Genomic DNA, 14,997 nt, shown 5'->3' with positions numbered 1-14,997 from the left:
CATTTAACTGGAAAACAAATAACTAGGCAGAAATTCTTCTACACTCAAGAAATGATATATTGGATTTACTTAACTTTAGGCATTAACCAACTTATTAGGCATTAGCCATAAGATGGCTTTGTTACATCCATGGCATGCCCAAAGTAGTTGTTTATTTTATTATTAAAACAACTTTAACTTATGTTATCAGGTCCTCAACCCATGCATGCTCTATGCATTCACCACAATGGTAACCCCTGGAAACTGTTTTAAATACAAACATAAAAGAACATTAAACATTAACAAGTCTCCCAATTTTATCATTTTATTAAAAAAATGCATAAAATAAAATTTTATTTCAACATTTACTCTCCTTATCCAGCCGTGTGCAAAGCATGATGGGAAGGGGAAATCCACTTCCTAGTTACACAAGTAAAATAATTTATGTACTCTCAACTCTGCTTAATTGAAATACGTTCTTTCAAAATGAAAATATTGAGTTGAACCAAAACGAAACTGTTTCAAATCAGTTTAACACAATGCAATTGTTTAAATGGGAAACCTAACACAATGGTGTTAAATGAAAAAGATTTTTTTTTAATTAACTGTACAGTGTGGTAGAATCATTTTTTTGAGTGTAACAAACCATGCATCAATGGAAAGCTTATTTATTCAGCATCTCAGTTTCAGATTGACCCTTATGAATGGTTTTGTAGTCCAGGGTCACATTTATCCTCCTTGCCTCCTTGCTAAATCTGACAGGATGTTTACAGGATGTGCCCTATTTCATTTTGGTCATTTTGTTTTATAAATAACATTTGAGTCCTTTTTAAAACAATTACGGATTTCAGTGGTTGGTCTTTTGTTTTGTTTTATTTGGAAACTTTGGATAAGTCTGTAGTATTTATAATTGAAGTATTTATAATTACAAACAATTTACGTTTATAGCAGGGTCAGAAATGAACCATGGCTTGCTTATAGGATTACTCCACTTTTAGAATAAAAATTTCCTGATCATTTACTCACTCCCTGAGTTATGTTATCCAAGATAGATATGTCTTTCTTTCTTCAGTCGCAAAGAAATTAAGTTTTTTGAATAAAACATTCCAAGATTTTTCTCTATATAGTGGACTTCAATGGTGCTCAACAGATTGAAGGTTAAAAATGCAGCTTCAAGGGGCTCTAAATGATCGCAGCCAAGGAATAAGGGTCTCATCTAGCAAAACGATCTGTCATTTTCTTAAAAAAAAAAAAAAAGATATGTAATCACTTTTTAACCACAAATGCTTGTTTTCTCTAGCTCAAGCGATCCGTATGTGTACTCTATGCACTCCGACAGTTAAGGTATGTTAAAAAAAATCGCATTTTCTACTTTAACTTCAAAATCATTCTACATCACTGTTTTACCTTTTTTTGTAAAGGGTATTTGACCTTCCTTGCACGTTCACTTTGTAAATACTGGGTCAGTACTTCTGCAGAATTCTAGGCCGATTTTTAAGTTGGAGGAGAAAATGAGATGGGAGTTTTTCGACATAACCTAACTGTATTGAACCAGAGTGCTCAGACAATGTTGGGGTAACGCATTACAAGTATTCAGTAACGCATTACAAGTATTACTTTTTCATTTACAAGAAACTTTTTGCTGCTGACCTTTGTTGATCCAATTCAACCATACTAATAAGCAAAACTTACTTTAGATTAACTTACATTTGTGCTTCATTTTCCTCATTGCTGAAAATTGTTGAACCACCTCCTCCTATAGTTCTACTGTACAGAAGTGAATTTACTTTTCCTTCAGCCTCAGGCTTATTTATTTCACTTTTTGGTGTGAAAGGGCTTTTACATTTTCTGAAAATCAAACTTATTATATTAAACACAAACAAGCAAGCCCTGCCCAGAAGAACTACAAGTAACTAATGTAAATAGTTAATTTTTTAGGGAGTAACGCAACATTGTAATGCTTTATTTTTAAAAGCAACTTTCCCCAACACTGTGCACAGTGTATGTACGCACATTGCAGAGCTAGACAAGACAAGCATTAGTTGTTAAAATAAACAATTGTTTCGCTAGATAAAACCCTTATTCCTCGGCTGGGATCGTGTAGAGCCATTTGAAGCTGCATTAAACTGCATTTTTAAACTTAATTCTGTTGAGCATTGTGATAACATCTTCCTGTGCAATTACTGAAGTTCTGGCGAACCCAGTGACTACTGTGAATAGAGCAGTTGGAGTCCAGGGAAGACTGGAGGACAGCCAGGAAAGACTGGATGGCAGCAGGGAAAGACCGCATTGGGAGTGGCTGGCTAGTTACCTAACCCACTAGTCTCTCGCGAGAGAGACACCCAAATCTAACTACAAAGAAACATAATGAGAAACAACCCACGGGCACTCCGAGAGGTGGGATGAAAGATGGGCCCAACAGGACAGACCACACGGTGACGACGGCAACGAACATGGACAACGAGAACACAAGAACGCCAGAAAATGAGGAGAAGATCCTCCGAAAGTGCGCATGTGGATGGGAGAAAGTGACCACGTTTAGAGGCTTACGGATCCACCAGGGGAAAGCAAAGTGTGGACAGAAAGGCCAACAGCAATCTTGCACTGCGTCAGCAGGTGAGACAAGAAGACCAAAAGCCAGGGAAAAAACCACAGAGCCGAAGGACCTAACGTTGCTGAAGGCATAAGAGTCACAGAGGAAGGTCCCCTGGTGGAAGCTGAGCCTCCACGTGAGCATGAAGGCCTAGTCCCCACCACGTCAGACAGAACAGAGCCAAATACAGAGACCAAAGAACCAGCCAGAAGGAGCCAACTGAAGTGGCCGAAATCAAACGAAGCTGAGGCATGGCGCAATTTGGACTTGGACTTGATTAAGACCCTAGAGGGATCACTGCGTGGAGGGGCCGAGACTAAGCTTAACCTGATCGGAGACATAATATACCAGACCTGTAAAGACAGGTTTGGCGAAATTGTCCCCAAACAGAAGGCTGCCAGGAGAGAGAAGGGAAGGAGGGAAAGGGAAATCCTCCAACTTGTGCAAAGGCGTCGGCAACTCCGCAAGAACTGGAGGAAGGCAACTCAAGCAGAGAGAGAGGGTCTGAAAGTTCTGTGGGAGGAGGTCCGGAAAAGGCTAGCCGGGCTTCGCAGAGCTGAACGCATCCGCAAGCGCAGCCAGCGGAAGCAGAAAGAGCGAGCCAATTTCTTCAAGGATCCCTTTAAGTATGCCAGACAGCTACTGGAGGAAAAGAAGAGTGGCAAGCTTGAAATCACCAGGGAGAAATTGGAACATCATGTCAGAGACCAGTACAGTGATCCCCAAAGGAGCGGCCCCTTAGGAACTCCAGGATACGTACCCCAGCCGGCAAAGCCAACAGCTGAATTTAACATCATGCCCCCCAAGCTCAGCGAAGTCAGGCAAGTCGTGGAGAAGGCAAGGTCCTCTTCTGCACCTGGGCCCAATGGGGTCCCCTACAAGCTCTATAAGAACTGCCCCAAGGTACTAGAGCTGCTGTGGTATCTGATGAGAACTGCTTGGAAAAAGCAAATCATTCCATCTGAGTGGCAAAGAGCGGTAACAGTCTTCATCCCCAAGGAAATGAACTCCAAAGACATAAGCCAGTTCCGAAACATTGCTCTACTGAATGTAGAAGGAAAGATCTTCTTCTCAGTGCTAGCCAGGAGGATGACCAACTACCTGCTCGAGAACGGCTATGTTGACACCAGCTGCCAGAAGGCAGGAGTTCCAGGTTTCCCAGGATGTGTAGAGCACTCCACTATGATCTGGGACCAGATCCAGAAGGCCAAGCGGGAGAAGACCGACCTGCATGTCATCTGGCTTGACCTTGCCAATGCATACGGATCAGTACCACATCAGCTGGTCACCTACGCCATGGAATTTTTCCACATGCCCACCTGCGTCAAGAACCTAGTAGCACAGTACTTTAGCAACCTGCAGATGTGTTTTTCTCTCCAGGATTTCACCACCGGGTGGCAGCGGCTAGAAGTAGGAATCGCGATGGGGTGTACCATCTCTCCAATACTGTTCGTAGCAGCCTTTGAGATAATCCTCATCGGGGCAAGGCAAATGGTTGGGGGGATCAAACTCCCAACTGGTAAAAGGCTCCCTCCACTGAGGAGTTACATGGATGATGTCACCAGCCTCCTTCAGACAGCAGCATGTACATCAAGACTGCTGAATAGAATGGACGAATTGATGTCATGGGCAAGAATGAAGATCAAGCCCTCCAAGTCTCGGAGCTTGTCCCTCAGGAGAGGAGTCAGAAATGACAATACCATCTTTGTCGTTGGAGGAGAAAAAATCCCACTCCTATCAGAGCAACCCATCAAAAGCCTGGGGAGGCAGTACACTGCAGATCTATCTGACAAACAGATGGGGAAAACCGTCATGAAGCAGCTCTCTGACGGACTGACAAGGATCGACCAAAGCCAACTTCCTGGGAAGTTTAAGGTCTGGTGCTACCAGTTCACACTCTACAGGAGGGTAATGTGGCCCCTGAAAATGAGTGAGATTCCCTCATCAACCGTAAGTAAGATGGATGGAAAAGCCAACTCGTTCATCCGAAAGTGGTTGGGGCTGCCACGGTGCCTATCCGAAACTGGTCTCTTTGGAAAAAACATGCTGCAGCTGCCACTGCAGTCCATACAGCTGGGCTACATGCAAGAAAAGACCAGGTTGGTTCTCGAGCTGAGGGAGTCCCCAGATGAGTCAGTAAGGAACACAAATGCCAAGGTTCCTACTGGCCGTAAGTGGAATGCCCAAAACGAGGTCGATCAAGCTGTCAGGCGGCTACAACACCAGGAGATCATGGGTAGAGTTCAGGCAGGAAGAGCGGGGCTAGGATGGGGAGAGATGCCACGCTTTTGGTCCAAGGCCAGTCGCAAGCAAAGGAAGGAGATGGTGGTAGCAGAGGTGACGAGGATGGAGGAGGACCGCTACAAAATCAAGGCTGTGTCGCAGGGTCGACAAGGAAGCTGGACAACCTGGGAGGGAATCATGAACCGAAACATCAGTTGGTCAGACGTGTGGAAGATCCCACAGGCAAGAATTAGCTTCCTTATTCGTTCAACCTACGACACGCTTCCCTGCCCTCGGAACCTCCACCAGTGGTTCGGGAATGAAGAATCCTGCGCACTCTGCAATGCCCCCAACGCAAGTCTCCAGCACATCTTGGCAGGCTGCAAGATCGCTCTCTCACAGGGACGCTACCGCTGGCGCCACGACCAGGTCCTGAGAAAGCTAGCCGAAGTACTGGAGGAGTGTCGACAGGGTAGCAAACAACCACCATCAGCAGAGGACCCCACCATCTTTGTGTCGGAAGGAGGGGTAAGGAGAAGCACTAGGTCAAGAGAAACAGCAAGGCTCTTCTCCTCTAACCAGGAGTGGAACATGAGGGTTGACCTGGACAGGCAGCTCCGGTTCCCCACAGAGATAACCACCACATCTCTCCGGCCAGACATAGTGGTGTGGTCAACCAAGGTGAGATCGGTGCACCTCATTGAGCTCACTGTACCACTGGAGGAGGGGATTGAGGCCGCCTTTGAACGGAAGAAGGCCAAGTACTCAGAGCTCGCTGTTGAGTGCCGGGAGGCTGGCTGGAAGACTACCACCAACCCAGTGGAGATCGGATGCCGAGGCTTCCTTGGGTTGTCAACCATACGCCTCTTGAGGGAAGCAGGAGTGACCGGAGGGAGGCTAAGGAGGGCAACAAAGGATCTGGCAGAGGAGGCAGAGAAAGGTAGCTTTTGGCTCTGGCTGAGGAGGAAAGATAGGTATTGGGGGAAGAACACCTAACCCCAAACAACAGTTGCAGGGATTACAGCTATCAGCTGCAGGGGGTGACAGGGAGACGTCCCTGTCACTGCTCCGCCACCAGGAGACGTTCCAGAATTAAAGGAGCGAAACGTTGGTAAATGGTGGTTTCTGGCTGATGACCCTGCAGCTGACCCATGGGCACTGGAGGAGGTGCGACAGGCAGCAATGCCCAGCAGGTGATAACATCTTCCTGTGCAATTACAGCACCATATAAGTCCGCTATATGGAGAATATGTATTCATTAAAAAAGAAAGACATGAACATCTTGGATAAATTATCAATACATTTTTATTTTGGAACTAGAGTAATCTTTTAAAGTGACAAAAATGTCATAGATATGCAAATGTAAATAGCATAGTGAATTTTCCATTTTTGTCTGTTATGTATTATATGATATTTTCATATTTTGTTGTAATGGTGATTTAGTGTCTCTGCAAACACTGTCAAATATCTGCTTTTACTGTCTCAAAGGCAACTACTGGTAAAAGTGCAGCTAAAATTAAGTTGGTTTCAATGGGGAAAAAAAGCTTTAAAAACACTTGATATAAAGAGAACTATCTTAACAGCTCTAAAAGAGTGATTACTTTAAGATCCACTATGATGGTAGACAACAGAAAGCAGAGCCATAGAATTCTAGAAGGACCAGTCTAAATGATGTCAAATGCATTTTGTGCATTATTTGTAGCTATTTTGTACTGTATGGTGATGTCGATTATAAAGATAACAGCCATAATTGTCTAGAGAATTTACTGCAGTTGATTCAGTTCAAGTAACTGTCATAAATGGACGACATACCTGTTTTTTATGTGGTTAGAAAAAAAATGCCATTATAAAAGTGAAAATCAATTTCAGGTGGCAAATATTGCTGCTTAAAAAGCAATGACACAGTCCCTTGTTTTGATAGCTAGCTGTATGTGCGTATGTGATAATGCTGTGGCAGTAGTAATGTAGTCAGGGATTTTCAGTTCCCTCTTTCACCTGCTGCTCATCTGCGAACAGCCTGCAGTGAAGACACACAGTTAGATGATGTGATGAGAGTGATGAATATGACAGATCAAGAGCTGCTGTGCTGTGTGTTTATATATGAGAGAGACCGAGAGAATGAATCCTCTCATCACTGCACCTTTCCCTCTGCTAATGTTCATATGTGTGTGAGGCAGAGTCAGAGAGAAAGAAAGAGTTGAGAGCACAGGAGATTGAGCAGGTCTCCGGTGATTGGTCTGAATCAGAGGCCTGCGGCAGGCGGGTGGAATGTGTGATCACTTATAGCAGAGGTGATAATTTACAGCCTTTCTGAGTGTGTGAGAGAGACGCCACCTCTCATAGCAGCCGTACCGTATGCTTCCATCCACAATATCTTTGTTTTGTTTTTTTTCGTGTTGACAGATGTCTGTTTAATAACAATATGATAGCAACAGACTATTATAGACAAAACACCAGTATGCTGTATAAAAGAAAAAAAATTGAGTAAATAAGTCTGAAAGGAAACATATACTAATGTTTACACTGTTTCTCAAAAGTTTGGGGTTGGTAAGAGATCAGAAAACATTCTAATATGCTGATTTGGTGCTCAAAAAACATCTCCAATTATCAGTGAAGAAAGAGAAACCATGATAGATTTTTTCAGGATTCTTTGAAGAAATATAAAGTTCAAAGTATCAGCATTTATTCGAAATATTAAATTCTTTACTGTCAGTTTTGATCAATTTAATGTCTTTGCTGAATAAAACTATTAACTTATTAAAGGAAAAAAAAAACAAGAGTGTTGAACCACAACGAACAATGGTAAATTTAGTCACGTTTTATACATTAATTAGTAATGTTGGGATTTAATTTATGTAATATTTCTGGAGTTATATGCACCCTGATAATCCACTTATACTGTAATAGCTTAAAGCGCATATTAACTGTCTGGGTTTGGGGATTTAAAACAGGTTCCCTGCCATTCATCTTTGAATATATCCTGTTATATTCTGATATATGTTTTTAATGCTTTCTTTGATGATCATAATCCAAAACTTTGTCAGCTTGTCAGCAGAGGAGCTCTTCATGGGTCACTTATTCATATACTATAACATGCTGAAATGCAGAGCGTACAAACATGATTTCTTCTTTCTTAACCATCATCACTCGCGTTTATTGTGCTATATTTTTATGGTGGCTTCGGGGCAAAACACCAAGTGCTCATAAGTGCACTTAAACTTGATTAAAGCTGTGTTATGATTCAAAGGGTTCTTATGTTGTGTTCTCTACACACTGAGCTGGGGATATATTATATTATGTTAATATAAAAATATATTATATTATAATTATAGTATATTATATTATGCTAATATATTACTGTATATATTATATTATGAAACAGTTAAATATCTACTGTATTTCAAATAAATGCCGTTCTTTTGAACTTTCTATTCATCAAAACAATCCTTAAAAATGCTACAGCTGTTTTCAACATCAATAATCAGAAATGTTTCAGCATATTAAAAAGATTTCTGAAGGATCATGTGACACTAAAGACTGGAGTAATGGCTGATGAATATTCAGCTTTACCATCACAGGAATTCAATTAAATTTTAAATAGTAAAATAGAAAACATTTATTTTAATATAATTCCACAATATTTACTGTATGTTTAATTAAATAAATAGTCATTTGCAAACATTTGTAATGACCCCTAACTAGTGTAATTTAAATATTAAAAACATTTAATCTAATTTAAATTAGACCAAAAGTTTTCAACCCGATCTCATGATGAAAACATACCTGTGGGAACTTTTTCGCAAGACGCGAAATACGTACCTATAAGTACATATCACTTCAGTTTTCAACAGAGCCGGTAAAACAGCAAGCACTTGTAATTTTTATACACAGTTATGATTACAGCTCTATACAGGTGTTTCGTTTTCCCGATGTAATAAGCTTGCTCGGTAGCTCAGTCAACACGGAATTGAACTTAGGATGTGTAATCCTTGGGTACAAATGAAAGAGCTGAAAGATGAGACATCGAAAAACAAGCTAAAAAGGCATGCTTGTGATTGCATTTTTATGTCACATTTGCTTTTGTTCATACTATTGGGTAGGTTTAGGTATAATGCAGATGGTACGTTATTTTAAAACGCCACAGAGCATTAGAGTTATAGCACCACTCAACGGACATTTCAAGTCAGAACTGCGGTGTTACGTATAAAAAAAAAGTCAGATAAAATGCACCATATGTGTCGAACATGATATATAATCAAACACTGTTTTAGTGCCACTCAGTGGACGTACGTATTAAGCATCTTGTGAAAACATTCCCACAGGTACGTTTTTGTCGAGATCAAGTTGAAACTTTTACAGAGAGTTTAAACTCCACTGTGTGTGAGAGAATGTGTGCTCTGACCTGTTGATCTGTTGAAAAATGTCCATGATATGCAATTGTGAATTCAACTAATATCAGCCATTACAGACAAAGTGGCTCACCTCAACCATAAATGCTCTCGGACTTCACTTGTGTGCGTGTGTGTGTGTAAAGTGTTTTTCCTCCAGCGCTGGTTCAGTGATGTGTGTCGAATGCTATATGTGTCTGTCATGTTGCCTGGACTCGAAAACAGACAGATTATTCCTCTGAGTGTGTGGCGGTAGGTGCCGCAGGCGAGAGATTGTGCCTCGTTTCATGCTGTCGCTCTGGAGGTCAGGTGGCCCACGACTGTCACTCACCTCCTCTTATTCTCTCCTCCGCTCTGGAACTCTCTTCTCCTTTGCTTCACTCCTGCCTTTCTTCTTTCTCTCTTTCCTCAGTAATGCACTACAAATAAAACTCGCTCTTTCCCATCAGCCCTGTGCTCCCTCTCAGCCTTTTTCCTCCCTCTAAGAGAAAGAAAGATTGTGAAGATGGTTTTCTAAAGTATTTACACTCAATCTTTTCTCTTTTTTTCTATCTTATCCCACCCTTGTGTCCTTCACAAACTAACATTGCTGTCCTGGATGTGCAAAGTGTGTGTGTGCAGTGCTTCTCCGTGGCTCGTATGCACACACTCTGCATGCAGGGGCATCGGTTAGAGCTCGGGGAGATGGAGAGGCAGAGACAAACAGAGATGAATGACACACACATACACACCTGCGGCTTCAATCTGAGAAATCAAGAGATGTGTGACATGTTTTGTGCCTGTGAGAGTGCAAAACACACTGTGTGTCTTTCCTGTGGATTTGTGTGCTTGTGTTGATGTATTTGAGTGTGTCTGAGTGTGAGTTTTTGCGTGTGCATGCGGACATCAGGTGCCGGCAGTCACCGTTCATCCCCGCAGTGAGGCTATAGCTCCACTGTTGGCATGGAGACGGCTGCGGCAGCGCGTGAGGCTGCTGCCATGGCAACGCAGTATGCCAAGGAGGGGGGTCGAGAGCCACTGCTGTTCACTTTGTCCTCTCTTTTGTTTGCTTCATACATCTAGCTGTGTGTGCGCCAGATAGAAAGGGATGTGTGATGTTTGTCGAAATTATTAACAGGCTGAACCTTGAGCTCTTTATATTACCTTCCTTTATTTCACTTGTATTGTGACTGTGCCTTTTATAAATGTGCTTTGGGTCCGTGTTCAGGTGTGGCTGTACCTATGAGGGTCCATTTTTTGAAAATGTCTTTACAAATATAGTAAATCCTTTCAAAAACAGACATTTGAAGCAGTGCTCATTGTTTAAAATGCTTGTGTCATGTTTAGCTAGACTAATAATGGCAACAGGTTGTGTTAGGGTTAGATTTTGGGGGTAAGGTTTAGTAAATATTATTATCTTAGTATGATGTATTAACACCATAGCATCTATGACAGTATGTAGTGCCTTGCGAAAGTCATTTATGTTGCTGCCTAATGTTAAACTGCTTTAAATTCCTTTTTTTCCACATCAGTCTACACATCTTTGCAAATTTATTACAAATAAAATACCTAAATCATTTCATTGCATAAGTATTCATACTCTTATCTGGGACAATTGAATTTTACTTCAGGAGCATTCATATTGCTTGTGGATGTTACTACACTTCTCACACACATCTTAATAAAAGGTCTAACAGCTGAAAATGCATATCAAAGTAAAAACCAAGCCCTTAGGTCAAAAACTGCCTGTAGAGCTCAGAAACAGGATTGCATCAAGCCACACATCTGGGGAGGAGTTCGGAAAATATTCTGCTGCATTGAAGGTTCACAGAAGTATGTAGTCTCCGTTATCATTAATGGAAGAAGTTTAAAACAACCAGGACTCTTCACAGAGCTGGCCTCCTGGCCAAACTGAGCAATTGATAGAGAAGGGCTTTGGTTAGAGTGGATACCAAGAACCTGATGATCATATGTGGAGATATGAGAAACCTACAGAAGGACAAACTGCAACACTCCACCAATCTGGGCTTTATGGTGATGTAGCAAGGCTCAATCCTCTGCTCAGCGAAGACACATGAAAACTTGCTAAATTTGCACCTAAAGGACCCACAGACTGTGAGAAACAAGATTCTGTGGTCAGATGAACCTAAATTCCAAGCATCATGTTTGAAGTAAACCAGGCACTGCTTATCACCTGCAGAGTACCATCTCAAAAGTAAAGTGTGGTAAAAGCAGCATCATGCTGTGGGGCTGTTTTTCAGCGGCAGGGACTGAAGAACTCGTTAGAGTAAAATAAATGCTCAGTGTACCAAAATATTGAGATAATCTTAAGAAAACCCAGTCCAGAGCATTCAGCAACTTATACTAGGCAGAAGGTTCACCTTCCAACAAGACAATAACCCTAAGAACAAAGCAAGAGTGGCTTATAGACAACTCTGTGAATGTCCTTGAGTGGCCCAGCCAGAGCCTGGCCTTGAACCCAATCAAAGAAACTGAAAATGTGCATCTGCCCCCATCCAAGCTGACACAGCTTGAGAGGTGAAGAGGTGAGGAAAAGAATGGTAGGTAATTGCCAAATGCTTATGTGCAAAGCTTGTCGCATCATAAAACCTGGAAAAGGTGCTTCAGCTAAGTACTGAGGTTGGGGTATAAATACTTCTGCAATGTACTTTTTTAATACATTTATGAAGTTGTGACAATTCAGTTTTTGCTTTGTCATTATGGTGTATGGAGTGTAGATTGATGTGGGGTAAAAAGTAATTTAAAGCAGTTTAACATAAGGCGGCAACATAAAATGTGAAAAAAGGGGTATAAATACTTTCGCAAAGGCACTCTTTACACACACAGTGAAGATCAAAATTATTTTGTGAGGGTTAGATTTTAGGGGTAAGATTTATTAAATATTATCTTAGTATGAAGTATGAAAACCAATGCATCTATGACAGTTTACAGTGCCTTGCGAAAGTATTCATACCCCCTTCATTTGTTTTTACATTTCGTTATGTTGCTGCCTTATGATAAACTGCTTTAAATTTCAAGGTTACTGCTTAGTCTTATCTGAAAGTATTCTAAAGAGTGGAAGGCTTTTTTCTGAGCATATTTTATAAATGAATTGTATTCTGAAGCACAATATTAAAAAACTTATATGAGATATTTTAAAAAGAAAGAGCTCTGATCAAAATGAGAGAACACTTACAAATACCTTCAAGTAATTGGTGTTAATCTGGCACCTGGTGCTAATTTCCTTAATTATATGACAAACCCTATTTAACTGGCAGCATTCCTCCAATTTTACTGTGATTGCAAGATGGCGGGCTGCTCTAAGGTGACTGAAACTCTGCGACAGGTGGTTGTCCAGATGAATGCCAAACGGATGACCCTTGTAGCCACTGCACAAGTTGGTCATTCCAAATCTGTGATTTCTTGAATATTGAAGAATTACAATGACACTAATTCATTCAATTCCCCCAAAAAGGTTGGTCGTCCACATTAAACAAGTGCACAAAAGGACAGGATAACGCAAAGACTCTCAATGGGGAATCGGTTCAGCACTGCAGCTGGAATTGCTTGCAAGTTCAGTGCCGAATATGTTGAAGATCTGTCTCGGCATGTTTAATAGAAGTCAGACTGAAAGCACACTCTGCAATGACCAAGTCTCTCATCAGCAAAAAGAATAAAAAGGCTAGGTTCACCTTTGCAGAGGAGCATGTTGTGTGGAGAGAGGAGAACTGGCCCAAAGTTCACTTTAGTGATGAGTGCAAGTTTAATTTATTTGGGTCTGATGAGAAACATTTTGTTCGACGTCAAACTGAGGAAAGACTGAACCCTAAGTGCGTAAAGAAGTCAGTGAAAGGTGGAGGAAGAAGTATCGGGGTTTGGGGGATGTTTTCTGCAGTAGGAGTTGGGCCTCTTAAACAGCAACATAGTGAGTGAATGCAAATATTTATCAGAACCTCCTTCAGCAACATGCAGTTCTGCCCCTGCAAGCATCTCCCAATCAGCCTGTGATTTTTATGCAAGACAGTGCTCCCTGTCACACTGCAAAATAGGTAAAGCAATGGGTAGAGCCCTAGAAAAAAAAAATACTACTCATTTCCATTACTTTTCATACTTCTGAAAATTCCCTCATAGCAGTTTTCTGTAAGTGCCCTAGTTCTTGAATAAAATTTTGTGGGGGAAAAAAACAGTTTTAGCTTATTTTAAATCTTTTTAACCATTTTTGGCCCCCTTGGAAGTGTTGTGAGGCCCCCTAGTGGGTCCAGGCTCACTGGTTGAGAACCACCAGTCCATGAGATGTTTTTACAAATATATTTTCTAAACTGTGTGCATGTTTGTGTGTGTACGCAGGGGAACAGATGATGTGTTCCAGGCTCTGGAGGATAACCAGGTGACACTCTCTGTAATGAAAGCATCTCGCTTCGTCAAAGCATTTGAAAAGGAAGTTGACCACTGGGAACGCAGTCTGTCTCTGGTGCTGGAAGTCATTGAAATGATCCTCACTGTACAAAGGCAGTGGATGTATCTAGAGGTATGCACACACACAGCACTTCCTACAGTTTTATACAGCACATTATTCATCCAAATTCTCTTTTATGCTTTAAAAAGTCTATGGTTATATTATCCAGGCATATGCTGTACACAACACCCTCCTGACCTTCCTCACACCTGGTTTATTCTTAATAAACACCAGTCACAATCCACTGTGTTAGATCACAGAGGGGTCCGCTCTCTACATGTGATGCACAAACTCACTGAAAGAGATTAGCATCTCACAGACACACACATAGCGAAGTTCAGAGTCACACATCTGTTCTCTCATAGCTGATGAGTAGAGTAAACAGTGGCTGTCAGCCTGGATTTCCTGTGTGTATGAGTGTTTGTAAACACACCTGTGATGGCTCCAACCAAGCACCAAACTGTTTTATCTTCCCTTCTGTGCTATTCTTCATTTTGTTCGTCCGCTACCACATTCTTTGTTTTTTTTCCTTTGTTTAGAATATCTTTCTGGCAGATGACATACGTAAGCAGTTGGTTCGTGAGACAGCTGAATTTGATGACGTCAACTCCAGTTGGAAGATCATCATGGATCAACTAGACAAGGACAAAAATGCTCTCAGAGGAACACATCGTCCAGGTAATGAGAGGATGGTGCTGGAATTCACTGCCCTCAGTGATTGTAAAAAAGCCTTTACTGGAGCAAGTCAGTTCACTTGGCAGCAATCTTGGCAACACCCCTGGGCAGATGGATGAAAAGCGTCCAGGTCACATTTTAGAAAAAAAAAAATCTGTTTTGCATAAAGAATCTAAGGCCTGTTAAGTATTAAGATTTTTTTGCATTGCAGAATTATTTTCATTAGATTTAAGCACATACAAAATTCATTCAGTATCCTATAGACTAACTATAGGATAATGCAGAGACTCTCAATGGGGAATCGGTTCAGCACTGCAGCTGGAATTGCTTGCCAGTTCAGTGCTGAACTGGTTAAGGATCTGCCTTGGCATGTTTAAGAGAAGTCAGACTGAAAGCACACTCTGCTGTGACCAAGTCTCTCGTCAGCAGAAAGAATTAAAAGGCCAAGCTCAACTTTGCTAAGAAGCATGTTGTGTAGAGAGAGGAAACTGGCCCAAAGTTCACTTTAGTGATGAGTGTGAGTGTAAAAAGGTTAATTTATTGGGTCTGTTGAGAAACATTTTGTTCGACGTCAAACTGAGGAAAGACTGAACCCTAAGTGCGTAAAAAGTCATTGAAAGGTAGAGGAGGAAGTATCAGGGTTTGGGGGGATGTTTTCAGAATTATTTTAGTTAGATTTAAGCACAAACATAATTCATTCAGTC

At 41.4% G+C, this 14,997-nt stretch overlaps 2 protein-coding genes across 2 annotated transcripts in view; both read left to right on the top strand.

Annotated features, from left to right (window-relative positions):
• LOC141332155 (dynein axonemal heavy chain 2-like) overlaps positions 1-14,997 on the top strand; it is a 326,684-nt gene that overhangs the window by 198,797 nt on the left and 112,890 nt on the right. The window lies entirely within an intron of this gene.
• Positions 1-14,997, top strand: part of LOC141332466 (dynein axonemal heavy chain 2-like) — an 86,497-nt gene that overhangs the window by 19,022 nt on the left and 52,478 nt on the right. The window contains exons 7-8 of the mRNA XM_073837601.1: positions 13,510-13,690; positions 14,158-14,296. Of these exons, the coding sequence (XP_073693702.1) occupies positions 13,510-13,690; positions 14,158-14,296 (320 nt within the window). The remainder of the gene's footprint in view (positions 1-13,509; positions 13,691-14,157; positions 14,297-14,997) is intronic.

This window comes from Garra rufa, chromosome 3, assembly GCF_049309525.1.
Source record: "Garra rufa chromosome 3, GarRuf1.0, whole genome shotgun sequence".
Taxonomy (NCBI): Eukaryota; Metazoa; Chordata; class Actinopteri; order Cypriniformes; family Cyprinidae; genus Garra; species Garra rufa.
Note: the sequence above shows the minus strand (reverse complement) of the source record. Positions and strands in the feature narration are given on the sequence as shown.